This window comes from Lithobates pipiens, unplaced genomic scaffold (assembly GCF_037356315.1).
Source record: "Lithobates pipiens isolate NorthernLeopardFrog02 unplaced genomic scaffold, aLitPip1_a1.2 Scaffold_25, whole genome shotgun sequence".
NCBI lineage: Eukaryota > Metazoa > Chordata > Amphibia > Anura > Ranidae > Lithobates > Lithobates pipiens.
The window spans coordinates 171,373,039-171,400,980 of record NW_027507787.1 but is presented as its reverse complement, the minus strand read 5'-3'; the positions used below and the strand labels follow the sequence as shown (position 1 = coordinate 171,400,980).

Sequence of the window (27,942 nt, the reverse complement as noted above, 5' to 3'; positions counted from 1 at the left end):
TGGAGGGGGGGGGAGGGAGGGTCGCAGAAGGCTGCCAAGGTGCCTGGCAGGGCTGGTTTTAGACGCCGGCATGCCGGGGGCGGCGGGGGGAGGAGGACATTGCCTGCAGTCCCGGATCGCAGGGACCGGATGGACCGCGCGGAGCACAGGGGGATTGCCGCGTCCCCGGTGCGCGCTGGAGAGGTCGGTTCGGAGAGCGAGCTGTCCCAGGAGGAGGAGGGGTCCTTTTCTACACCCGGACCGGTACCGGTCGCCGAGGCCCCTGGGGGCCCGGGTAAGTTGCGGGAGTCTACATTGCTGGCGGATGCCTTGCGGGATCTGATGGGGGTGGCGCAGGGGGGTGCGGTACCCACGGGATCCCGGGACGTATTGGGGGGGGTTGCGGCAGGTTCAGCGCAAGGGGCGGGGCCTGTGGCCCCGGGGGGGCCGTCAGGTCAGTTGCAGGAGCTGTTGGGGGGCTGCAGGCCCTGGTTGGTAAGTTTGCTGGGGGCTCCGGGTCGCCTCAGGTGGCCCCCTGGATGGGTACTGTGGGGGGGGCCGGGGGGGCGGAGGTCATTCCTGCGCGGGATGCACCGCCTGCTGCGGTGTCAGGGAGCATGGATGCGGGGGCTGTGGGCTCGGGGGTCCCCCCGGTGCCCGCGGACCCGGGGGCGCGGTCTGACCTGGTTAGGATCGCGGATGCTGCCCGGTGCGAAGTCTATGTTTGTTTCGAAGGCCCATTGGGGGCGCATTTGAAGCAGGAGGTGCGGGACAAGATCGGCAAGGGTGAGTATGTGGAGATTTTCTCCTTGCTCCCCCTCGAGAAATTTAATTTGGACAGGGTTAAGCCGGACAGTTCCAAGAAGGACGACGAGGAGAAACGTAGGTATCGGCTGATCCCGCGCACATTTGCAAATTGGCTTCAGGCGTTCGCTATCTTGGCTAGCGTGATAGGGGAAAAGAACCCCGAGCATTGCTCGGCGTTATTTTGTTACCTGGACGCGATTGGGGAGGCTCACCGAGTGTATGGAGGGCTGGCTTGGCTGCGCTATGATGAGCAGTTTCGTCAGCGCAAGGCAGTGCGGGCTGACCTGCGGTGGGATCACAAGGACATAAGCCTCTGGATGAGGCTTATGTCTGCTCCGCGGGCGCCCACTCCGTTTCTTCAGGGGGGGGCCGGGAGTGCGTCTTCCTCGGGACTGCCGGCCGGAAAGAAGTGGGGGGTGTGCTGGCCCTTTAATGAAGGGGCTTGTAAATTCGGAGGCGCGTGCCGCTTCAAGCATGAGTGCTCCGGGTGCGGCGGCACCCACCCCCTGTCTCGCTGTTTCAAAAAAGGTCAGAGTGCCAGTGCCGCCGGTCACAAAAGGGATGACGCCGGTGAACCTGGGAAGGATGCTTCCTTTCCTAAATAGGTATCCGGATGGTGCGGTGGCGCGTGGGTTAATTCTGGGTTTTCGGGACGGTTTTAGGATTCCCTGTTCTTTGGGAGGGGTGCCGCCGTTGGCCAGGAATTTGCGATCGGCTTTAGATCACCCGGGGGTTGTGGATGACAAATTGGGTAAAGAGGTGGCGCTGGGCCGGATGGGTGGTCCTTTCGAAGTGCAGCCGTGGGGGGACCTGGTGGTCTCCCCGTTGGGTGTAGTTCCTAAGAAGGAGCCGGGGAAGTTTCGCTTGATTCATCACCTGTCTTTTCCGAAAGGGGGGTCGGTCAATGATTTCATTGACCCGGAGGCGTGTACGGTTTCCTACACGTCTTTTGACGCGGCGGTACGGTGGGTCAGGCGGTATGGTCGTGGGGCTCTCATGGCCAAGGCGGATGTGGAATCGGCGTTTCGCCTTCTGCCGGTCCACCCGGACAGCTTCCGGCTGTTGGGATGCCATTGGCGGGGCAAGTTTTATGTGGACTTGTGCCTGCCCATGGGTTGTTCCATTTCATGCGCCTATTTTGAAGCTTTTAGTTCATTTTTGGAATGGGTGGTGAGAGATGTTTCGGGCCTGGAGTCGGTCATCCACTATTTGAATGACTTTCTGTGCGTGGGCCCGCCTGCCTCCAATGTGTGTGCGATTCTTCTGTCCACGTTGCAGCACATTGCGGGCAGGTTCGGGGTGCCGTTGGCGGGGGATAAGACGGAAGGCCCGGTGACGGAATTGAGTTTTTTGGGAATCGTGATTGATTCTATGGCAATGGAGTGTCGCTTGCCAGAGAATAAATTACGGGATCTGCAGGCGGAGTTGGCAGGCATGCAGGGCCGGCCGAAGGTTCAGCTTCGGGCCCTGCAGTCCCCGTTGGGCAAGCTGAATTTCGCTTGCCGGATCATCCCTATGGGCCGTGTGTTCTGCCGACGGCTGTCGGGGGCCACTGCCGGGGTAACCGCCCCTACCCACTTTGTGCGTTTGCGAAGGGAACACCGGGAGGACCTGCGGGCTTGGCATGAATTTTTGGAGTCGTATAATGGGCGGGCTATGTGGATGTCGGGGCCAGTGAGCAACTTCGATGTGGAGTTGGTTACTGACGCGGCTGGCTCAACGGGTTATGGGGCATTTTTCCGGGGTCGGTGGAGTGCGGAACCTTGGCCACGCTCATGGGAGGTTGCGGGGTTGTTGGGCAATTTGGTTTTGCTAGAATTGTTCCCGATAGTGGTGGCATTGGAGCTGTGGGGGGCGGAGTTTCGTAATTTGAAGTTGCGCATCAATTGCGATAACATGGGGGTGGTCCAGGTCCTCAATCGGATGACTGCTTCCTCCCCCCCGGTCATCCGGCTGCTGCGACACCTGGTCTTTCGCTGTTTGCGGCTCAATGTTTACGTTTATGCTGTGCACATACCTGGGGTGGAGAATTCTTTGGCTGACTCGCTCTCTCGTTTTCAGTGGGACAAGTTCCGGCAGCTGGCGCCGGGAGCGGAGGAGTCGGGGGCGCCATGCCCCGGGTGGATGTGGGAACTTCCCTTGGAATCGCCGCAGGTTGGTTAAAAAGGTCGTTGAGTGAGGCTACATGGTCCGCTTATTCTAGAGTGTGGGCGGAATGGTGGGCGTTCCTGCGGGAGGTTGGAGTGGCTGGTCGGGGCTCCGACCGGCGCTGGGTGGTATTGTACTGGGTTGCCCGGAACATTGAGACGGGCCTGTCTCCCGCGTCTATTGAGCGGAAGCTGGCGGGGTTGGCCTTTTTGTTCAAACTGTGGGGGGAGCCGGACGGGACGAAGGATTTTTGGGTGAGGCAAACGTTGAAGGGGTACAGGAGGGATTGGAAGGGTAGGGATGCGCGCCGGCCGGTGTCATTTGACAATTTGGTGGCAATTTGTTCTCGGCTGGTGGACGTTTGCTCGTCTGCTTACGAGACCGTTTTGTTTACGGCAGCGTTTTCGTTGGCGTTTTATGGGGCTTTTAGGATTGGGGAGTTGGTGTGTCGCTCAAAACGGGTGGCTGGGGGTCTGTTGGATCAGGATGTGCAGGTGGTTGCGGATCGGGTGAGTATACGGTTGCGTAGGTCTAAGACTGATCAACGGGGCAGGGGAGTGGCGATTACGCTGCTCGCCCTGCCGGGCTCAGTAGTGTGCCCGGTGGCGGCGGTACGGGCTTTCCGGGCGGTACGGCCTGTGGGGGCGGGCCCCTTTTTGGTGCACGAGGAGGGCTCTTTTCTATCCCGTTTTCAATTTGTGTCGGTCTTTCGGCAATGCCTGAGGGCGGTGGGTTTGGATGAGCGGGACTACGCGTCCCACTCTTTTCGGATTGGGGCGGCCACGGAAGCGGCTCGATGTGGGCTGGAGGAGGCGGTGGTTCGCCGGATTGGTAGATGGGAGTCCCGGAGGTTCCGGTCCTATGTCCGGCCGCAGTTGCTACTGGGGTAAGGAGGGTGCGGCTGGGGGGTTGTTTGCTGTGGGATTTATGGGGGGGGGGGGGGAGGACTGTGCTTGTAACATTCCTTTGGTTGTTGTGTTATTTCTCTTGTTTTCATTCCAGATGGAGGTTCTCAACGCCTCGTTTGGATCCTGGGGCATTCGTACGTCTGCTGGGGGGCCAGGAGAGGTGATTCTCTACCAGCAGGCAGGCAATTGGGTATCCCCAGGGAGGTAGCTAGGGTGATGTGGTTGGGTTTCCCGGGCATGAGGTGGGAGCGTGTCATGAGGGAGGTGGAGCGCTTCGCTTTGAGGGATAGGCCCCCGGATGTGCTGGTTGTTCATGCGGGGGGCAATGACCTGGGAGTTCGGAAAGTGAAGGACATTTTGGCGGATATCAAGGCGGATGTGTTGCGCATGCGAGTCCTTTTCCCGGGCACCATTTTGGTGTGGTCGGACATTGTGGCCAGAACGGTGTGGCGGGGGGCCAGGTCTTTAGCCAGCCTTGAGAAAACTAGGATTAGGGTTAATAAGGTTGTTGGGCGGTTTGTAGTGCAGAACGGGGGCATTGTGGTAAGACACAGGGAATTGGAGGTGAATGTAGGGCTTTATCTTAGGCGGGATGGCGTTCATCTATCGGATGTGGGGATTGACCTCTGGTCCTTTGGCTTACAGGAGGGCATACAGAAAGCTCTTCGGGTGTGGGGCGGCCCTCAAGGTTGAGGGGGTCACCCTTTCGGGCTGTGGCGGTGTGTTTTCTGGTGGTTTCTGACGGTAGACAGGTACTCAGAAGGGATCTGAGGGTGTGGGGGGCTCATCTAACGATCGGCCCCTCTGGGTATTCCTGAACGTTGGAGGGAATACGGTTATGTTCACTGGCGGAAGTTGTCTCCGACCGGTCACAGGTGGAGGCCTTTGGGAAGTTGGTCAGGTGTACCGCAGTGATTGGGTATTGGTTTAAGTGTGGTCACCGTCAGAGATCACCAGAATGGGCAGTTAATCTTAATTAAAATGTGGTTTAATGTTAATAAAGTTATTTATATATTTATATATATTTATATATTTATATATTTTCATATTTACAAGTTATTGGAGTAATTTTGAGTTATGTTTAATAAAGGCTGTTGTGGCCAGTTTACTCCAACCTATGGTGTGGTCTCGTTTCTAATAGATAAGGAATAGTATAAGGGGAACATTCAGACTACACTAGTCATGCCTCAATCAGGCAAGTGACATTGCTGTTTGTTCTGTGGTGCATTGGTTGATCATGGGAATGAGAAGGTCAATACACGAGGAGATGCAGAGTTGCACCTAGTGGGTATACCCTTTGGTGGGACCCTGAAATCAGGACGTTACCATCATCCCGGAATCAAAATTTTTTATATATATATATATATATATATATAGAGATATATATATATATATATATATATATATATATATATATATATATATATATATATATATGTGTATGATGAGATGCCACCTCATAGCCCAGGCCAACAGTTAAAGATCATCATGTATAACTTGTTGCATTGCTATGTGATTCTTGAAGAACTGTACAAGAATGCCGTTTTATTCATTAAAAGAAGTTGTTGGTCAAGTGGATTCTCTGGTCTGGTTTACTGTGACCACAGGGAACGTACGATGCTGCAATGAATGGTAACAGGGAATGAAGTGTAAACCTTCACGTTAACCTGTGTTATGGAAACATAAGGAGGCAAAAGAAAGGAAGAGCAGCCAGTTTGGGAGTGGAGGATGGTGATAGCGGTTGTGGCGAAGGGGTGGATTGGTGGCTGTGTGGTCTACCTTTCTAAGCAGCAGGGACCTTATGATGGAGAATTCTGCAAAGCAGCAGACTTCTCCTAGGAACTGGCCCACGAGTTTATACAAATAGTTCCCTCATGCCGCATACACACGATCAGAATTCTTGTCGGAAGAAGCTCTGATGGTTTTCCTGATGGAATTCCGACATAAATTCTGCTCAAGCTGTCTTGCCTACACACGGTCACACCAAATTCCGATCGCTTAGAACACGGTGACGTACAACGGGACTAGAAAAAGGAAGTTCAATTGCTTCTCTTAGTTGAATCTGAGCATGCGTGATTTTTGGCATGTTGGAATTGCATACACGCGATCGGAATTTCCGATCAAAATTTTTCGTCGGGAAAATTGAGAACATGCTATCAATTTTTGGCTGGAAGAAATTCGGACAGCTAAATTCTGATGGAGCATACACACGGTCGCATTTTCCGATGAAAAGCTCTCATCAGTCCTTTTCTGGCCGGAATTCTGGTCGTGTGTATGCGGCATTAGGGCTGAAGATTAAAAGTGTAAAGTGTAATGTTAAGGAAATATGTAATATGCATTTTCCCCATTTAAAGTCATCCAGTTGTCTCAATATTTAAGAATACCTCCAAGCCTTGATTAAGGGTTCAAAAAAAAAAAAAAAAAAAAAAAATTTGTATAAATTGAATACAATCCCAAAAAACGTAAACTCATGCATCTGATTAAATAAATGTGTATAAGAACTAGTAGAGGAAAAATCTGTGTTCATTTCCCTCAAAAGGACTTTGTAGTCAGTGCGGGGCTAGGTATAACTGGCAATGGAAAGCAGGTTCCAAGTCTGGTGTGGTCCAGGTGACTGCCCCCTTATGTGGTCCATTTATTACACAATAAATCTGTCTTTAGTGAGCGGATGCCCATGGTGACCAATCTCATGTCATCCTTTATTCTGAAATGTGAAAATGTCCCAAAAAAGGTCAAGACCAAGAGCCCACTTTGTGCATTCCCAGCGTTTGCTTTTTTTATTTTATTTTGGAGAGGGTGGGGGAAACAAAACACTAGTGTCACTATGCAAGCAAGACATACTTACTACATACCCACTATGGTCTTAAGCCCCATACACACTATCAGATTTTCTGCTGATTTTTGTCTTCAGATTTACCAAAACCCTGTAGTGGAAAGGCCTGCCTGATTGCACACACATTGAATCTCCTAAGGTTTGACCTCATATTAGATGGTTTTGGCAAATCTGAAGAAAAACTCAGCAGAAAATCTGATAGCGTGTATGCTGCTTTATAGTGCAGGAGGTTCTTGAGTCCACATTAGGGACCCTAACTGAATAGAGCTTGCATGTTCCATCTTGCATTAATGTAGGGTCTTTTAGATCAGTGGTTCTCAACTCCTGTCCTCAGGACCTACTAACAGGCCAGATTTTAAGTATTACATTGGGGAGACGCAGACTAGAATACTGCAATCACCGAGCAGAAAATTATATCACCTGTGATGCATTTCAGATATTTTGAAAACCTGGCCTGTTAGTGGGTCCTGAGGACAGAAGTTGAGAACCATGGCTTTAGATGGCACGGTTTCCTACAGAGCAGAAGACACTCTGGGTGGTGAATTGGCTTCTTATCAATTAGGTGCAATGCTTGTCTGTATTACTTACAATAGAATGTTAGACTTACTGAACAGCGTTACATAGAATTACCTTTAACTGCTGCAGAATTATTTGGCTGTACACTGCATTATACACTCACCCGAAAGTTGACATTTGAAGTGGTAAATTTTGAGGTATCAACTTCATATTGCGCTTGTCCGTTCTCATCAGATGTCAGGTTCTGAAGAGCCTTTCCGTCCATTTGGAGTTCTACTACCTGGCCACTCTCAGGCTGCCCCTGTGCATTCTCAACAATTATCTGAGGAAAAATGTCAACACATGCATTTATCACAATACCCGTTTTAGTTAAAATATATATGTTTCAGCTTGTACATGTTCCATCAAACAACGCGATAAAAAAAAACAAACACACAACACCAGCATATTTTCAAGCTTCTCTGCTTTGCCATGAGCCCCACCGCCCCCTCCTCCACACACACACACACACACACACACACACTTTGTTTACCAGTTCATGCGAGTTCTCCCATGTATAACCCAGAAACCCGATCTCCCATATTCATCCCTCTTTTCATGATGAGCAGATAGTACTGATGCGTAGACTGTGGGACAGACTGGAGGTAGGGCAGCTATAAACTGGAATACTGTTCAGGCAAAAATAAACTGGTCTCCAACGTGCCAAGCCACTTCATAAAGCGCTGACCCCTTCCCGACAGATAGCAAGTTGGGTTTGACTTTACAGTGTTGGTTGACATGGCTTATTAGTCCACATACTATACACACACACAAAATATGGTGGGGCAACCATTGCTGAACTTTTATCAGCAGGTCACCGAGTTTGGAAAGCGGATCAGCATTCCTGTTGATAGTCTTTTCAGAAGCAGAGGTCAGCAATGGAAGCAGCCATCTTGTTCCCATAACATGTATGTTTTTAGACTCTGAATCATGCCAGAGTATGCAAATCTGACTCATGGTGACAAGCAGAAGTTTTTGCTAGAGTATTACAGTCATACAATTGAGAAGTTCTTGGGAGTTTAACAAACAAAAAAACAAACACTGTATTGGCCACTGGAAGCCCAAATCTGCCATTAAAATATTACATTTTATTGTGCATTGTAAAAAAGGTTACAAGTCAACTCACCCCCACAGTATAAGGAATTCCTTTTTTGAAATATGGAAGCATAACCTTAAAGTCAAAACGTGCTCGGCCTAGCTCGCTGGTGATAGAGATGGTTTTGGTTTCAGTTGCTTGGACATCTGTCACAGAACACAATACAAATACTCATGATCATGTATATACACATCAGGAAGGCTACTGGCCCGTACGCATGGTCAGACTTTGACAAACATACAAATTAGCTGTTTTAAGGCAACATCGGACCGTGAGTACGCTCCATCGGACAAACTTTTTCCTTTTTTTTTTTTTAAATCTGACAAATGTTGGCCGCGCGAACAGACCAACCTTTAACACCACAAGTCCGATGGAGCAAAGTCTGATCGTGTGTACAGAAAACCATCGAACTTTACAAACGTGCATGCTCAGAACCAAGACAAAAGATCAGACAATACAGAAGTTGACCAAAGGCGACGGTAAAAAGCAGGAAAAAAAAAAAAAAAACACACGCACGTGATTTAGTGAAAGTTGGCTGAAAAAGTCCAATTGTGTGTATGCTTAGAAAGTTCATGGCCAACACCATTTGTACAAAAGTCCACAGGAAAGTTTGTATAAAGTCCGATCGTGTGTATGAGGCTTTAGAGTACAGTCATATGTCTGATGCAGCCCAATTATGTTCACTACAGTGAAAATAAACTGGTTCTCTACTGACCGGCCACAAAGTGGTCAGTAGGTAAACTGAACACTGCCTAGAAGCCCCTAGGAGAAACAGTGCAGTAATTAGCACTCCCCACTCTTGACAGGGTTGTGGATGAGATGTTTTTTCCTTAATCTCTCCAAGATCAGTGCTTGCATTCAGATAGATTGGAAGTAACCCTTCTTGAACAGAAACTGAAGCCATAAAAAGTAAATTCTACACATGGATGACATCTTTGGCACCAAACCCCTAAATTAGAATTATCAATTCTAAACAAACAATCTGAATGGGACCATTTTTGGGTCATGTTGCACTGAATTTCCCTTGGTTGTCAACTGGCTGCTGGGAGAGTATTTAGTCCCTCTTCTGCTTTGCTGGGATTTTGCCTTCTTCTGGATCAACTGTGGGTATAGCTTGGACTATGTAACTGCTTGCGCCAGTGTTTTGCTTGCTGCCAAATACTGCCAGCCCATATCTTGTTCCTGCTCTTTAACCGCTTGCCGGCCAGCTGCCGTTGTAGGTGTACGTTGGCTCCTTTAAGTGGGATAGCAGGTGCGCACACGCTACACTGCGAGTGTGCCGATGCACGTGACCACCGGCCACGTGCAATCGTGGGCAGGAGAGGCAGATCGCGAGTTCCTACTAGCTAGGAACAGCAATTTGTCATCTCCTCTAGTCAGACCCATCCCCCTACAGTTAAAACACACACTAGGGAACAATTAACCCCTTCCCTGCCAGCAAGTTACAGCGCGTACAAACTAGGGTACATTTTCTGGAGGTACTAAAATGGCAGGGAAGAACACCCCAACCCCCCCCCCCCCCCCCCCCCCCCCCCCCATGACCTTATTTTGGAAAGTAGACACCAAGGAAATTGATGAGAGGCATGTTGAGCCCATTGAATATTTTTTTTTGTCACAACTCACAAGTGATTGAAAAAATGACAAAAAAAAATAAAATTATACACAAAAAGGTTGTCACTAAATGATATATTGCTCACACATGCCATGGTTATATGTGGAATTACACCCACAAATACATTCTGCTGGTTCTCTTGAGTACGAGGATACCACATTTGTGGGACTTTGACAGTCTAACTGCCTACAGGACCCGAAAACCAATCATTGCCTTCAGGCTTTCTAAGGGCGTACATTTTTGATTTCACTCATCAGTTTTGGAGGCCATGAAATGCCCAGATAGTTTCCCCCCCCCCATGACCCTATTTTGGAAAGTAGACATCCCAAGCTACTTGCTGAGATGCATGTTGGGGTATTTTGCAGATCTTTGTCAGTTTTAAAAAAATTGGGATAAAAAAAAATATAAATTTTTATTCATGTTAAAAAATGAGATCCGCAAAATAAATACTTGCCATGCCTCTTAGCAAATACCTTTAGAAAGCCTGAAGGCAGTGCTTGTGTCGGGGGTCCTGTACACAGCTAGGCTCCCAAAAAGTCTCACATGTGGTAGCCCCGTTCTCATGAGAAGCAACAATGTATTTTGGGGTGTAATTTCACATATGCCCATGGCATGTTTGAGCAACAGATCATTTAGTGCAATTTGTCCCAAACTTGTGGCAAAATATTAAATATTCATTCAATGGACTCAACATACCTATCAGCAAATAGATTGGGGTGTCCACTTTCCAAAAAGGGGTCATGGTGGGGTTTGAACTGTCCTGGCATTTAATGCACAACTATTAGACGCTTATGTCACACATCACCCACTCTAAGCATGTGAAGACAAAGCCCTGACACTTTGTTTACAATTTTAAACTGTTCCTTTCATTTTTTATTTTTTATTTTTATTTTTTTTATTATTTTTATTGTTCTCTCAGGGAAGGTCAAGAGAAAAAAAAAAACAACAACATTTTTTTTGCCCATGGACCACATGTTTGTATGGTGTTTGGGTGTCTTATTAACTGTAAACCAACTCATTTCTTTCCATGGGCATTTTAATAACCGAGATTCATTATTAAACTGATCCAGGTCTTCTAATCATATTGTCTTTGGCTGGCTCTTTGCCGCCCCCCAGTTCATCCTGAAGCTTTGTATAGCCCATAAGACAGATACTTTTTTGTACCAGCACCTGGCCTTACCAGCAACTAGGTACAGCGCCAACTACTGATCGTTAAGGTCAACCCCTCCCATATTAAAGGTTATATTCGTGGACACAGATGGGTTTCTGCACAACACCAGTCGCCGTAGGAATTTGGACTGTCATGTCTGCATGAAGGGGAACAGAACAAAAAATTCCGATTATCCCTCCACTTCACACCAAGCAAATTACTACACGTCAAGCAGGCTCTCTCCCCCAGCCTAAGATGGGAATCTACAAGCCGCTGGAGTAAGCCCTGGCGATTAGATTGCACGGTGCCATAGGCGCCAATTCCATGATCTAAAAAAGTGACTAAGAAACGCTTGTGTAATAATTGTCCACATACAAATGGTACCCCTTGCCGAATAAGGGTGACAACAAGCCCGACAATCTTACCAGTGCTCCCTATGTAGTCTGGGCAGTTCTCCGGCTCTACATGACCATCTCTTCCCTCGTAAACCATAAAACTATATGTACAGTATCTCACAAAAGTGAGTACACCCCCCCCTCACATTTTTGTAAATATTTTATATATCTTTTCATGTGGCAACAGTGTATATTTGCGGTCCCCTCAAAATAATACACATCCATGTCTAAACAGCTGGCAACAAAAGTGAGTATACCCCTAAGTGAAAATGTCCAAATTGGGGCCAAAGTGTCAATATTTTGTGCAGCCACAATTATTTTCCAGCACTGCCTTAACCCTCTTGGGCATGGAGTTCAGAGCTTCACAGGTTGCCACTGGAGTCCTCTTCCACTCCTCCATGACATCACAGAGCTGGTGGATGTTGTTAGAGACCTTGCACTCCTCCACCTTCCATTTGAGGATGCCCCACAGAGGCTCAATACGGTTTAGGTCTGGAGACATGCTTGGCTAGTCCATCACCTTTACCCTCAGATCCTTTACTGTAGTGCTGGTTTGACTGATCAGGGTGTACTAGGCCGCTGGTGCTTGCTAGTTCACCATAAGGATGAGCAGCACTAGTACTGTCTCTCTGCTCCATACGAGAGCCCTGCGTTTCTTGCACCTCAACGGACAGCAGAAGAACCGGGTCTGGTACGCCTGACTTTGGCAGGGACCACAACTTGGAGCCATCTGTCAGGGTACTGCTGCTGTCTACAGGATCGTATTCTGATCTGACAGATGAGTGAATTCCTCTTGGTCATCTGTCATGCTCAGAAACGTGTAGGCCTCTTCACTAGTGTGCCTTAGATTTGACATTTTGGTCTCTAAATTTACTGGTACACTAGTGAGACTCACAGGGGGAAAAAAAAAAAAAAAAAAGCTTTGGACTGTCAGCGACCAAATCAAACGCTACAAAAAAAAAAAAAAAAAAAAAAAAAAAAAAATATATATAGCATTTGCAGGCATCACTCTGCAAATGCTGCAGTTAGGCGTGTTGTGTTTTGTAAGCGACAGTGTTCAATTGATACTGCACTTGGGTGGGGTGGGCTAGGCTGGGCGGAGGGGCTAAACGCAGGTGCTAGCAGCTATCTGGGCTGATCTCGCTGCATTTGAGAACCCTAAACTGATGGGGATGCTAGTATAGATCTAATCAGATGTCGGTCCGTTCAGAAACTATACTACTAAAGGGAGGTATATGGTGCGTGCGTGGGTGGGTGTTGGCACTAATCTGACACTGCCTGGGGCGACGCAGACCCTGACTGATGCTAAAACCTAACATCACCCGCCGAGTGATCAGGGGGTTAAACCTTCATTAGGTAATATACGGCAGGTGCCCTGATGCTATAACAAACTAACCAGCGTCACCCATAATACTAATACGGTGATCACTGGTAACAGGGGGTGAAAGGGTTAACTAGGGGGCATTCAGGGGGTTAACTTTTATTAGGTTATATATGGGGTTACCTGATGCTTTAAAAACCTGACGTTGAAACCAATCAACTGGCCAACTAGCGTCACCCGTGGCACAAATACAGCGATCGATTAGCGACACTGGTGACGGGGTGAAAGGGTTAACTGGGGCGATCAAGGGGTTAAACCTTTTTTAGGGGGGTTGCTACCAAGTGCCCCAACACTTATTTCCATCACAAATGACACCAATGCAGTGGTCAGTGGAAAATCTGAAAACTGCAATTAGTGACAGTGACAGGGGGGGCTGGGGCGATAGAGGGGTGGCACGTGTACCTGTGTGTACTGGTGTTAGTGTAGTCTTGTGCAACTCACTGGAATCAAAAAGGACTCAAGGAGAGACCTCACTTCCTCCCGTCTGTGTTTACACTTAGACAGGGGAAGGTTTCCATTCGTCAGGAGTGATCACCAGGTTCAGACAATAAATCATTGATCTGGCCCTGGGGACTGTTCGGTCAGATTCACTAGAGGGAGGGCAGCATGTAAATCTCCGTGCAGCTGTCGGGAACTGGTTAAAGCGACTCAGTGCTGTATCGCAAAAAATGGCCTGGTCATTGAGCAGCCAAATCTTCTGGGCTGAAGTGGTTAATCATGCTCTCTGCTTAATACCTTTACCCTGAATCCTGCTGCCTTGTTCTTACTCCCTTGTTCTCTATCCCAGTTTTGGTTTCTCAGTTCTATATGTTCCCTGCACCTCCAGTTTTACCCAGCTTTCTGGTGTTCTCCATTAGCATACATTGTATATAGTTTAATATTTAGGCTATTAGGCATCTGGTTCACATATATTTATATGTTTGCTGGTGTTTGGATATCTTATTTTACTAATACATTCTCTTTAATATAAGATGGCCTGGTCTCAGGTCCCCAAGTGTAGCCACACATATCTGGCCCTAATTCCAGACACCCTTGCAATTGTGGAAGCCATGTGGAAACCATCAGTGTCAGAAAGGATTGGCTGCCTCCATCTAAATGTTCTGTCCCAAAAAAAATTAAGTCCATGTACATGGCCTTATGGCCAGTTACAATGGAAGTAGTATGCTTAACGATGAGCTTTTTATTTTGCATGGCTCATTCACATGGGCATTCTGCCCTATACAGTGTGAAGAGCCATTTCTCTTTCTGTACCAACCTCGAGCTGCATGCAGCCAGTGCACATAAGTGAATATGAATTGGCTGTAAAGGCTTATCCACACAGCCAAGTCTCATAAGTACACAGGACAGATGCACATTCCCCTAGTTTAAAAGCCTGTGCATCTGGGTACCTGTCCCTGCATATCTGTCTGTGCGGGCAAGTACAGACAACCAATGCATATCTATTCATTCATTCATTCTTATAGGCTGCACGCAGCTCCGTGCTATGACAGAATGCTAAAAATGTACTGCACTTCCTGGCTCAACTTTAGTTATGATTTCTTGTACAGGGAGAAAAAAAAAAAAAGGCTCACGTGAATGAGCTCTAGGAAGGAGGGCAGATTGAAAGTATTTTACCAAGTATGTATGCAATAGGGGGTCTTCCAATTCAGGGTTGCTTGCCAATTGGCAAAGCAGTCTAAAAAAGATGGAGATAAATTAGACAAGGCCAAAGCAATCAGTACTAAAGTCTAGATTGGGAAAGTCCTGGCACACGTCCAATAGTGTAAAGTCAATATTTTTTCCCCAGTTACACATCTATAGCATCCTCATGGAATACCATACAAGGAAACATTCACATGGCAGGTTGGCCTACACGCTAATACTATATACATATTCACATAGTGGGGAAGGGGGAAAGGGGAAAATTTGGGACTTTAAATGAGGTCATAGCCTCCATCCCTATCCATTGTAAGGCACAAAGTTAAAAAACAGGAGCTGAGCGGGACTTTAAATGAAGCACGGGGTTAAAAAAGACAAATTGGTTATTGAAAAAAAATACTTACACGCTTACACTTACAATACTTACACTTACAATACTTAAACGCTGATTTTGTTCTCACTTATCAAACGCCCTTGTTGTCCCGGTGATTGCCTGTGTGTGCATTCTGCAGGCCTCTTTGCCGCCGGATGGGCCTCCTCAGCTCCCGTACCATCGCTTTGGGTGCCTGGTGGCTTTCAAAACTGCTCCTCTGACTGCATGGCTATGTGTAAGTGACCACTAGGTGGGTTTTTCAACCTCCCCATGTTCCATCACTGCAAAAATTTACTACTATTCTGTATTTTCAGACCAATCACGAGTTTGCTCCTGATGAGCGGCAGTAAGCCGCGAAACACGTAGAGCTAATAGTTGCCGTGCATTTTGGTACCCCAACTCTAACCAGCATTAATTTTTGAAATACTGCATTAATTATGTTTTTTACCAATTTATTGCAACAACCAAGAAGTCATAGATTCAAAGTTGTTGCCTATACTGTATTATTTGTCTAATCTATTACTATATTTGGTTATTCCATGTATATAATGGAGGTGCGCTTTTTTAACTTATTCTGTATCGGTCATGATGATTGTATAAAGCAAAATGTTGATGTCAATAATGTGTCTGTCCGCGCACCTCTCTAATATACGTTATTATGTCTTGTTAGAAAAACGAATAATAAAATTTTTCCTTTTTTTCAATAACCAATTTGTCTTTTTTAACCCCGTACTTCATTTAAAGTCCCGCTCAGCTCCTGTTTTTAACTTTGTGCCTTACTATATACATATCTTTAATGCATCAAGTCAGGGTTTTATCAGATCAGCACACAAGTACTTCCTTTGTAGGCAAGGCTGTGCCATTTGCAGGGTGCAGTGCAAGCGACTACCGCTTGTGTATTCTTCCTTGAAGCTCGGTTCACACCTAAACCAGCCGCAAATTGCACAGCAATGCTGTAGTCCCCGTTTGCCATTTCAGGGGCGAATCAGGGCAAAATCTATGCCCGAGTTCAGCCCTGAAACTGAGCCAAAAGGCGCACAGCCTTTCTGTGCAATGCACTCTTTAGCCACCCTGGAGATATGTGAACTGGCTTTATAAAGAGCCGGTCACATTCTCCTGCTCTGTAAATTGGATGAGGGGAAACCTGCATCCAATTCACATGTGTGTGATTCCAGCCCGAGACTTTTCAATTTGGGACAGGCTTTAACTGATTTATGTAGCTACAACATTAACACTTATGGCAAACCATTCACTTACTTGTCCCCTGCTCGGTCAGGGTGGCCTGCATATTAAATGTCATCAGATATCCTGAGCGGTCAAGCTGGAATGTTGAGAGATCAACATTTCCTTTAAATGTACCCTCTGAATTGGTCTATTGGGAAGAGAGATAAAAATAAATAAAGTCAGACAAGCTGAAACACCACCTGAAGGCTGGTGTCACCTTACAGAATGATCCAGCAACAATGTCCCAAACAGAGTGCTTTAAAAGCTGACACGCTCAACCCATGGCACGTCTGATGTGGCCCCCTCAACCTGAAACCTATGGCAACCCACATAGCCTCATTCGGGTGCATGCTGCTCTACTCCAAAATACTGTTGCAGGTGGATCTCGACTCAGACAAGGGGAGAGGAGCCTTTAGCAAAGAGGATTACATCTAGTGGCATCTATACAGGGGTTCTAAAGGTGGATTCTCACAATTGCGTGTAAAGCTTGGTGTAAATCCAGGAGCATGTGCAAGCATTGTGTCATTTTATGTAATAAAAAATTTACTGCACTATAGTAGTAGTGCAACAACTAGTACATTTACGGCGGCAAGGTGGCTCTATTGCGCAAATCATGTACCTGTACGCGATTCTGTTCAATAGACACCGATTTGCCACAGGGGGAGCCAATTAGCGGGCCTGGCAGATGCGATGTCCGCTGGCCACCCACGATCACTCCCCACAGAAACAGAACGACGGTCTGCCGATGTAGTCAAGCAGACCTCCACGCTTGCAGGCATGGACACTGATCTAGTGTTCCTGCTAATCAGAAACACAGATCAGTGTTAATGCAGTGAGCCCCCCCCTCCCAGTAAGAAAGCACAATTAGGGATTACGCTTAACCCCTCAAGGAGGGGGTCCTGTGTAAGTACACCTTACATATTCTGTAAAAGGTGAACATACCCTTTAACTTTGCAAAGAAAACCCAATCATGTGCATTTATTGCTTGCATGAGATTAGATGGAAGTCAGCAGAGCTTTTTACACATTTACTAAGCTCTGGAGCAATTGTACTTGCAGAGTGCAACTGCACAGTGCATGGCGTATCTGCCTTTAGTAAATCACCCCAATGGCTCCTGCTGTTATCAATCTATCCAATGAGGAGAGAGACAGCAGCTGGAGCTGCTGGGCTTGTGCACATCACTGGACCGGACCAGGCTACAGCACAGGTTTGCTTTAAAAAGGTGAAAAACCTTGGAGACTTTACAACTTTAAGTGGCCTGTGCTCTTCAAAAGTTTGAGAGCCCCAGGCTTTTAAGGCTTTAAGAAAGCCCATTGAAGTAAATGAGAAGTTGTGCAACAGCTTTCTGTACATCACAGTTTATAAAAAAAAAAAACACACACAAGTCGCAATAATTACAGTTTATATTGCAAGCAACCATTCAGACCATAATGCAGTGAGAATATATCCTGCATAAAGTGTTGTGTTAGGCAGCATGTCAATTTGTAATGAGTTGTCACAAAAACAGGTCTTGCACGATGCCCTCTTCTTGCCCCCCCCCCCCCCCCCACACACAGTGTACCTGTATCTCTGTGGTGGGCTACAACACAGGAGCATTGCAGCATACTGAAGATGTGCAATTAAGTTTGAATGACATTGTACATCTACCATGATTTGTGTCATTACAAGGTACAGTGTGAACGATTGTTACGGGTTGGTGTGGCACATGATCTTAATGAATCAAAATCATAAAATGCAACTATTTTGGAAAGCAAGGGAGAGAAATGTGGGTTAATGGCAAAGTATAACATTTGCAAGTATGATTGCAGTTGGCTCTCACCATTCCAGTGAATGGCACGCAGATACCATCAGGACTCCTATTGCAGGGGTTTCCTCTGTAATAGTTTGTTGGCGGTCTGCATAATCTGCCGGATATTTGTCCTGGAACACCCTGATCATATGTGTACCTGGGAAAAAATTAATATGACTTATTTATGCACACTGATCTTGAAAGGTTGTTTGTTGACAGGTTAGAACCAATCTGTGTTCTGGCATTTAGAACTATTTAAAACAAACACAAACTTAAGGGCCGGTTCACACTGCAGGCGCGGCGAGGCGTCTCCGACTTGCCTCGCCGCGACCTGCGGCGGCCTCGGCGGCGACTTGCAGAGGACTTCTGTATAGAAGTCAATGCAAGTCGCCCAGAAGTAGTACAGGAACCTTTTTTCTGAGTCAGAGCGACTCGAGTCGCTCCTCTCAGAACGGTTCCATTGTACAGAACGGGGGCGACTTGCGGGAGCGAGGCGAGTCGTGTCGCCTCGCATCGCCTGCTGTGTGAACCGGCCCTAAGGGAACTAATACAAGGTCCACCCCACTCACTAGGGCTGTCTGGTGGAAAGAGCGAAAAATAAAAAAGTTTTTTTTTTCCCCCCAAATAAAGTTTTTATATGTCATCTCAGCAGAGAATAGTACAAGAACAGAACAAAGTAATACTGAAAACATGAGTACAGCAAGTTCAAGCAGTGTAGTAGAAAATACTAGGCAGATAATGTGGGTATTTTAGTAATATTTGTTCCATCTACTACTTTGTCTAGACAGCCAGAGAAGCATGGAATAAGGACTGAAAAGTACTAAGGAGTGCAGGGGCATGACAGGGTGACTGAGGGACTCACAGGGTTAACATTTGTAGGTGGAGCTGAGGAAAAAAGTTAGAGTGAAGAAGTTTTTGGTAAAAGGGGAGGAGCCATATAAAAAGGGAGGGGAGGAGCCCAAGGGATCATTCGGAGCCCAGTGAGAGCTGACCTGGATGGGATTTTCGAGAGGCTGAGATGGGCGGCGGAGGTGCGCGGAGCGGAGTGGCTGCGGGACCGAGTCGGGGACCTGGAGGATGCCGCGGAGGATGTCGGTGAGGCGGGTGAGGTGCCGCTGCGCGCGCGGAGGTCTCGGCCTCCGGCACGTTTTTCCCCAGGGCCTACACCTATTCCACCTCGTGACTGTCGGAGCCCGGGGAGGACCGCTCGGTCCCCCCGGCGAATAGGAAGGTGCCTGGCTCTCCCTGGTCCGGGCGGTCGTTGCGGCAAAATGGGGCCGGCACCCTGAGAAGGGGGGGGGGTGGGGGGCTCTGGGTCCAGCCACCGTGGGGGGGCAGGGTTTGGCACGGGGTGGGTTCCAGCTCCCGGGATGGGGCGGGTGGGATGAAGAGAGCCGCCAAGGTGCCTGGCAGGGCTGGTCTCGAACACCAGCATGCCAGGGGTGATCAGGGGCCGTGGACACTGCGGGCTATGCCTGCACGCGCTGACCAGGTCTGCGATTCGCCCAGGGGGATGGCGGCTTCCCCGGCGCGCACCGCCGAGGACAGGTCTGAGGGTGAGCTGTTGCAGGAGGAGGATTTTTCACACACAGCGCAAACAACCATGACTGTTGGCAAGGCCCCGGTGCGGCCAGGTAAGTCACATGATCCTTTGGTTCTGACGGAAGCCTTGAGGGATTTGCTGGGGGGTGGCAAAAGGGGGTTTGGGGGCCCCGGTATCGCAGAGCGGCAAGGGGATGGGGCAGAGGGCCAGTTGGCGGGGTGGGGCTGGTCGCCCCGGGGGGGCCCACGGGACAGCTGCAGGACCTTTTGGAGGGGCTGCGGGCCCTGGTGGGTAAGTTTGACAGGGGTACGGGGGCGCCGCAAGTGGGTCCCTGGATGGCTGCGGGCCCAGGGTCGGTGGGCAGGGGGCCGGGGCCACGCCGGTGGTGGACTCCCCGACCGCTGCGGCTTCTGGGGGGTGGTGGACATGGGGCCTGGGGGCACGGGGGTCCCCCCGGTGGTCGCGGAACCTGGGGCGCGGACTGATGTGGCCAGGATTGCGGATGCTGCCCGGTGTGAAGTATATGTTTGCTTTGAGGGCCCGCACTTTAAGCAGGAGGTGCGGGATAGGATTGGCAAGGGTGAGTATGTGGAGATTTTCTCTTTGCTCCCCCTTGAGAAGTTCAACTTGGATAGGGTCAAGCCGGACAGTTCCAAGAAGGACGACGAGGAGAAGCATAGGTATCGGCTGATTCTGCGCACTCTCGAATTGGCTTCAGGTGTTCACTATCTTAGCTAGCATGATCATGGCTCTTCTCCCCTAGCATTGCTTGGCGTTCTGCTATATGGACGCGATTGGAGAGGCTTATTGGGTGTATGGGGGGGGGGGGGGAGGTGGCATGGCTGCGTTATGACGAACAGTTCAGGCAGCGGAAGGCGGTGCGGTCGGAACTGCGCTGGGACCACAAGGACATCAGCCTCTGGATGAGGCTTATGTCTGCGGCTCGGACTCGGGCCGGGAGTGTGTCGTCCTCAGGGCTGCCAGCCGGAAAAAAAGTGGAGGGTGTGCTGGCCCTTTAACGAGGGAGCTTGTAAATTCGGGGGAGCATGCCGATTTAAGCACGAGTGCTCCGGCGGCGCCCACGCACTGTCCCGCTGTTTTAAGAAAGGAAAGCGTGCCGGCGATGTTGCTCACAAAAGGGATGATGCCGGTGACCCTGGAAAGGATGCTTCCTTTCCTAAGTAAGTATCCGGATGGTGAGGCGGCGCGGGGTTTGATTTCAGGGTTTCGGGACGGTTTCAGGATTCCTTGTTCATTGGCGGAGGTGCCGCCAGTGGCTCGGAACTTGCGATCGGCTTTGGAACACCCGGGGATGGTAGATGAAAAATTGGGCAAGGAAGTGGCGTTGGGCCGGATGGGTGGGCCTTTTCGAGGTGCAACCGTGGGGTAACCTGGTGGTGTCCCCGCTGGGTGTAGTACCTAAGAAAGAGCCAGGGAAATTTTGTTTGATTCATCACTTGTCCTTTCCTAAAGGGGGGGTCGGTCAACGACTTCATCGACCCTGATGCGTGTACGGTCTCATACACGTCATTTGATGCGGCGGTGCGGTGGGTCCGGCGTTATGGATGCGGGGCTCTTATGGCCAAGGCAGATGTGGAATCGGCGTTTCGACTGCTTCCGGTCCACTCGGACAGCTTCCGGCTGTTGGGGTGCCATTGGCGGGGCAAGTTCTATGTGGATAAGTGCCTGCCCATGGGCTGTTCCATTTCCTGCGCCTACTTTGAGGCGTTTAGCTCATTTTTGGAGTGGGTGGTGAGGGACGTTTCGGGCCTGCAGTCGGTCATCCACTATTTGGACGACTTTCTGTGCGTGGGCCCGCCTGCCTCCAGTGTGTGTGCGCGCGATTCTTCTGTCCACGTTGCAGCACATTGCAGGCAGGTTCGGGGTACCATTGGCGGGGATAAGACGGAGGGACCAGTTACGGAATTGAGTTTTTTGCCAGTCAATTGCCCGAGAATAAATTACTTGATCTGCAAAAGGAATTGGCGGAGATGCAGGGACGGCAGAAGGTCCAGTTGAGGGCCCTGCAGTCTTTGCTAGGCAAGCTAAATTTCGCTTGCCGGATCATCCCTATGGGGCGGGTGTTCTGCCGACCGCTGTCGGCAGGCCACGGCCGGGGTGAGTGTGCCTAACCATTTTGTGCGTCTGCGGAAGGAACACAAGGGAAGACTTGCGGGCGTGGCACGAATTCCTAGCCTCTTATAACGGGCGGGCCATGTGGATGTCGGGGTCGGTGAGCAATTTCGATGTGGAATTGGTCACTGACGCGGCTGGGTCTGCGGGTTATGGGGCGTATTTTCGGGGACGGTGGAGTGCTGAACCTTGGCCGCGATCTTGGGAGGTGGCAGGGTTGTTGGACAACCTGGTTCTGCTCGAACTATTCCCGGTGGTGTTAGCATTGAAGCTGTGGGGGGAGGATTTTCGTAATCTGAAGTTGCGCATTAATTGCGACAACATGGGGGTGGTTCTGGTCATCAACCGTATGACGGCTTCATCGCCCCTGGTCATTCGGCTGCTACGGCAGCTGGTGTTTCGGTGCTTACGGTTCAATGTTTACGTTTATGCAGTGCACATACCTGGGGTGGAGAATTCTTTGGCTGACTCGCTCTCTCGTTTTCAGTGGGACAAGTTCCGGGAGCTGGCACCGAGAGCGGAGGAGTCTGGGGCGCCTTGCCCCGGGTGGATGTGGGAGCTGCCCTTTGAGTCGCCGCAGGTTGGATTCAGAGGTCTTTGAGTGAGTCTATGTGGGTGGCCTATTCTAGGGTGTGGTCAGAATGGTTGGCTTTGGTACGGGAGGTTGGAGCGGTTGGTCGGGGTTCCGACCAACGCTGGTTGGTGCGGAACATTGAACTGGGATTGGCGCCTGTATCGATTGATCGGAAGTTGGCGGGGGTTGGCATTTTCGTTTAAGCTGTGGGAAGAACCGGTTGGGACTAAAGATTTTTGGGTGCGGCAAACTTTGAAGGGGTATAGGAGGGAACGGAAATGTCGGGATGCACGCAGGCCGGCGACGTTTGATAACTTGGTGGCGATTTGTTCTCGGCTTGTGGAAGTTTGTTCTTCTGCTTACGAAGCAATTCTGTTCACAGCGGCTTTTTCTTTGGCGTTTAGGATTGGGGAGTTGGTGTGTCGGTCTAAGCGGGTTGCTTGGGGGGGGGGGGGGTTGTTGGATCAGGATGTACAGGTGGCTGCTGATCGGGTGAGTATACGGTTGCGGAGGTCCAAGACTGACCAGCTGGGCAGGGGAGTGGTGGTTACACTGTTGCCTTGCCGGGCTCAGCAGTGTGGCCTGTGGAGGCGGTAAGGGCCTTTCGGGCGGTGCGGCCCGGAGCCTTTCTTGCTGCATGCGGGGGGCTCTTTTCTCTCCAGGTTTCAATTCGTGTCAGTTTGTCGACGGTGCCTGTGGGCTGTGGGTTTGGACGACCGGGAGTACGCGTCGCACTCCTTCCGTATTGGGGCGGCCACTGAGGCTGCCCGATGTGGGCTGGATGAGGTGATTGTTCGCCGGATCGGACGTTGGTAATCTAAGAGGTTCCGTTATGTCCGGCCGCAGTTGATCCTGGGGTGAGCTGGGGGCGCGGCTGGGAGTGTTTGCAGGATGGGGTTGGGAGTTACAGGTGTTATGGTGTATTACGTTGGCTGGTTGTTATATGTTCTGTGTTGTGTTTTTTCATTCCAGATGGAGGTTCTTCACGCCTCCTTTGGAGCCTAGGGCACTCGTACGTGTGCTGGGGGGGCCCAGGAGAGGTGATGCTCAGCCGGCAGGCAGGCAATTGGGAATTCCCAGGCAGGAGGCTAGGTTGATGTGATTGGGATTCCCGGGCATGCGGTGGGAGCGTGTGATGAAGGAAGTTGAGCGCTTTGGGATGAGGGACAGGCCCCCAGATGTGTTGGTCATTCACGCAGGGGGAAATGACCTGGGCATACGGAAGGTAAAGGACATCTTAGCAGATATTAAGGCAGATGTTTTGCGCTTAAGAGTCCGCTTCCCGGGTACCATCTTGGTTTGGTTGGACATTGTGGCCAGAACGGTGGGCTAGGTCTGTGGTAAGCATCAACAAAACCAGGATCAGGGTGAACAAAGTGGTTGGGAGGTTCCTTGTGCAGAACGGTGGGATTGTGGTGAGGCATCGGGAGTTGGAGGTCAATGTTGGCCTTTATCTGCGGAAGGATGGTGTTCACCTATCTGACATGGGTATAGACCTCTGGTCTTTGGGCTTGCAGGAGGGCATACAGAAGGCTCTTCGGGTGTGGGGTTGCCCTCAAGGTTGAGGTAGTCACCCTTTTGGGCTGTGGCGGTGTGTTCTCGTGGTTTCTGATGGTAGACTGTTACTCAGAAGGGATCTGAGGGTGTGGGGGGCTCATCGAAAGATCGGCCCCTCTGGGTATTCCTGAAAGGTGGATGGAATACGGTTATGTTCACTGGCGGAAGTGGTCTCCGACCGGTCACAGGTGGAGGCCTTTGGAAAAGTTGGTCAGGTGTACCGCAGTGAGTTAGTATTGGTTTAAGTGGGGTCACCGTCAGAGATCACCAGAATGGGCATTTAATGTTGTTTGACATACATACATGTTATTGGAGTGAGTTTTCATTTATGTTTAATAAAGGCTGTTGTGGCCAGTTTACTCCAACTTATGGTGTGGTCTCGTTTCTAATGGGGGGGAAGGCATTGGAAAAAAGGTAAAATAGAAGGGGGGGGAACATTCAGGCTACACTAGTCATGGCCTATTAAAGCAAGTTGGAAAACAAAAAACCCCAGCACACTTACTGCCTAGGTTACCAGGTGAACAAAAAAAAAAAAAATTCAGTCACCATAGGCATGCTCAGGGGTTGTGCCCGGGCATACCCCAATCACTACATGCGGTGCAGACTTCTCCCCCCCCCCCCCCCATTGCCTAGGTTTCCCCCATGTTAGCCCCCTGCCCCACAGTGCTTCTAGCATCACTCCTCTGCCCCAGCTGCTGCAGGGAAGGTTTCAGGATAGAAAGTGGGGGAAAAGGCTAGCAAATAATGGGTTTTTTATATACAGCTTACCTGTAAAATCCTTTTGAGAGTACATCACGGGACACAGGAGCTTCATTACATAGTGGGATGTCCCAAAGCAATGCTCAGATTAAGGGGAGGGAGACACAGATCATAATTATAGACCGTCAGGGACTGGAGGACCTAAACTGCAGCCTGTAGTACACTGCGCCCGAAGGAGATATCCTCTTGCCCTCTGGACATCCACTTGATAGAATCTGGTGAATGTGTGGACTGATGACCAAGTTGCAGCCTTACAGATCTGAGCCAGGGAGGCCTGGTGATGCACTGCCCAAGAAGCACTTGCAGCCCTCGTTGAGTGCGCTCTCACTTGAAAGGGGGGAATCTTCCCCTTTACACTATAGGCCTGAGAAATAACCTGTCTAATCCACCTTGAGAGAGTGGATTTTGACGCCGCCTGGCCCTTCCGGCAAAATAAACAAGCAATCAGTTTTCCTTAGTCGAGCAGTTGCTTGAAGATATATACGGATTGCTCTAACCACATCCAGAGTGTGCAAAGATTCTTCTGCGGACTGTGGGTCCGGAAAAAAGGATGGTAGGATTACGTCTTTATTCAAATGGAATCCCGAAACCACCTTAGGTAGAAAGGACCTGTTGGGACGCATGACCACCCGGTCCTTATGAAAAATTAGATACGGCTCCTTGCTGGAAAGAGCTGCTAGCTCTGATACTCTTCTAGCCGTAGATACGACTACCAAGAAGACCAATTTTTTAGTCAGGAGAACTAATGAAGCCAGATGCAAAGGTTCAAATGGTTGCCCCTACAAAGCCGAGAGAACCAAATTCAGATCCCATGGGCATACCGGAGGTTTGACTGGCGGCCTTATCCGCATAGCCCCCTGGATGGAAGCCTGTACCAGGGAATGTGATGCAAGTGGCTTCTGAAAAAACACTGACAGGGCCGAAATCTGCACCTTGATAGTGCTTATGGCCAAATTCGTTTCTAGGCCTGACTGGAGAAAGGCCAAGATCCTGCTAATGACATACTTTCTAGGATGCCATTTCCTGAGTTCATACCAGGAAACATATGCCTTCCAGATTTTGTAATAAATAAGCCTGGAGGCCAGCTTTCTGGCATTGACCAGAGTCGAAAGGACTGGCCCCGAAAGGCTACGGTCTCAGAATGTGGGTCTCAGCAGCCAAACCGTCAAATTCAGACTGCGTAAAGCAGGATGGTAGATTGGACCCTGTGAGAGCAGGTCTGGCCGGAGAGGGAGGATCCATGGCCTGCCTACTGCCAACTTCATGATCTCCACGTACCATGGTCGCCTGGGCCAAGCCGGGGCCACCAAAAGGACCGACTTTGTCTCCCTCTTGTCTCTTCCCAGGAACCGCGACAGAAGCGGGCTCGGGGGGGGGGGGGGGGGGGGGGGGAAGGCATAGATCAGATTGTACTGATTCCAGGGAACTGTCAGAGCATCTGACCCCTGAGCAAGTGTATCTCTTGTCCTTGACACAAAATTGTCCAGTTTCCTGTTGAACCTGGATGCAAACAGATCTACGTCTGGAGTACCCCACCTGTGACATATGTTCCGAAACACGTCGGGGTGCAGAGCCCATTCTCCTGGGCACAACTGCTGGCGGCTCACAAAATCCACCTGCCAATTTTCCACTCCTGGAATGAAGACTGCAGAAAGACACGGAACATGCTTTTCTGCCCAGACAAGTATGCGATTCACCTCTTTTTGGGACACCAGACTCCTGGTACCGCCCTGGTGATTGATATAAGCCACTGCTGTGGCATTGTCGGACTGAACCCGAACCGGGAGACCTCGTAGTCTGTAAGACCACTTTATGAGAGCCATATAAACTGCACGGATCTCCAAGATATTTATGGGCAATAGCTTCTCGATCGCAGACCATTTCCCCTGCGAGCACGTCTCCTCCAATACTGCTCCCCAGCCTGTCAGGCTGGCATCTGTCGTGATAATCTTCCATGGAAGAGGAAGAAAAGTTTTGCCCTTCAGCAAATTGTTTGTAACCACCAGACGAGACTCTTGCGTGTCCCTGGGAATAGACGCATAGGAAGATCCAAGGCTTGGGGCTTCCTGTTCCAAGCCGCAAGGATGCATCTTTGCAGAGGCCTTAAGTGGAACTGGGCGAATGGGACGGCCTCGAAGGAGGCGACCATTTTTTCCTAACAGTCTCATGCACAACCGAATGGGGGGGGGGGGAAGATCTCCTGCCCAGAATTAGGCGCACCAGATCCCCAATGACCAAGGCCTTTGGCCTTGGAAGAAACACCTTGCCCTGAGCGGTGTCGATGATCATGCCCAGGTATTCCAACCTGGTAGCATGCTGTACGGGCAACTTTTCTAGGTTTATGATCCAACCTAGGCGTTCCAGGTGTTCTAGCGTTCTGGTGACGCTGTGGTTTAGGAACGCTGCCGTTTTCTCCATGAGAAGCAAATCATCTAGATAAGTCATGACAGCTATACCCTGAGCTCTTAGGTTTGCTAAGAGAGGGTCCAGAATCTTTGTAAAGACTCGAGGGGCCGTAGCAAGCCCGAACGGCAAGGCCACAAATGGAAAATGGTGCCGCTCTACCACGAACCTTAGAAATATTTTTGGTGTGCGGGAAAAATTGGCACATGGAGATATCAAAGATGCATATCTATTGATGCCATAAATTCTCCCCCTTGCAGGGAGGAGACCACAGTGCGGATTGACTGCATTCGGAAGGACCGGATGCGTAAAAAACGGTTCAGATCCTTCAGATCTAGGATAGGTCTGACACTTCCATTTGGCTTTGGAACAGTGAAGAGATTTGAGTAAAACCCTGAACCCTGTTCTTTTGGGTCCACTTCTACTATCACACCCTGGGATAGTAAGTGATCTAAGGCCAGAAATAGCGGTTTTTGCTTTACTGGATCCCTGGGGATCCTTGACCTTAGAAAGAGAGAAGGTGGAATCTCCTGAAACTCTAGCCTGTAGCCCAGAGATACCGAAGAGATCACCCACTTGTCCCGGATCTCTTCCCGCCAGGCTGCTGCAAATCGCAGAAGCCTCCCCCCCACTCGGCCGAGCGGGGGCGGCCCTTCACAGGGAAGCTTTTGGGCTCTGCTTGGCAGGCTTTCGCCCCCAAGTCTTTTTCTGTCCCTGGGCTTGGCCTTGAGCCTTTCCTGTAGAGAAGGGCTGAGAAGGCCGTCGCCACTGCTTAGAGCTTGATGCTCCGGGAGAGAGAGCACGCCTGAATGAAGGACGCTTGCTCCTTTTGACTGGAAGGAGACTAGATTTACCCCCTGAAATTTTTTGGACAAATTTGTCTAATTCTTCTCCAAACAAAACGTTCCCCTTTAAACGGGAACCCATTCAAATGCTTCTTGCATGACAGCTCAGCTGCCCAATTCTTTAGCCATAGGGCCCTTCGCATGTGTACCAACATGAGGGACAAACGTGATGCTTGTTGGACAGAATCCAAAATCGCATCAATCATGAAACACAGAATATGAGGCATTTCTGCATACTTC

The 27,942-nt window shown here is 49.6% G+C and overlaps 1 protein-coding gene and 1 long non-coding RNA gene across 2 annotated transcripts in view; one reads left to right on the top strand and one right to left on the bottom strand.

Annotated features, from left to right (window-relative positions):
- LOC143930659 (ovostatin-like) overlaps window positions 1–27,942 on the bottom strand; it is a 208,426-nt gene that overhangs the window by 132,567 nt on the left and 47,917 nt on the right. Inside the window, exons 8-11 of the mRNA XM_077455158.1 lie at window positions 17,919–18,045; window positions 16,133–16,247; window positions 8,357–8,472; window positions 7,355–7,513 (exon numbers count right to left, since the gene is read on the bottom strand). Of these exons, the coding sequence (XP_077311284.1) occupies window positions 7,355–7,513; window positions 8,357–8,472; window positions 16,133–16,247; window positions 17,919–18,045 (517 nt within the window). The remainder of the gene's footprint in view (window positions 1–7,354; window positions 7,514–8,356; window positions 8,473–16,132; window positions 16,248–17,918; window positions 18,046–27,942) is intronic.
- LOC143930660 (uncharacterized) lies at window positions 15–4,922 on the top strand. The gene is made up of 3 exons (XR_013262805.1): window positions 15–274; window positions 2,848–2,940; window positions 3,937–4,922. It is a non-coding gene; the product is annotated as an uncharacterized LOC143930660 (long non-coding RNA).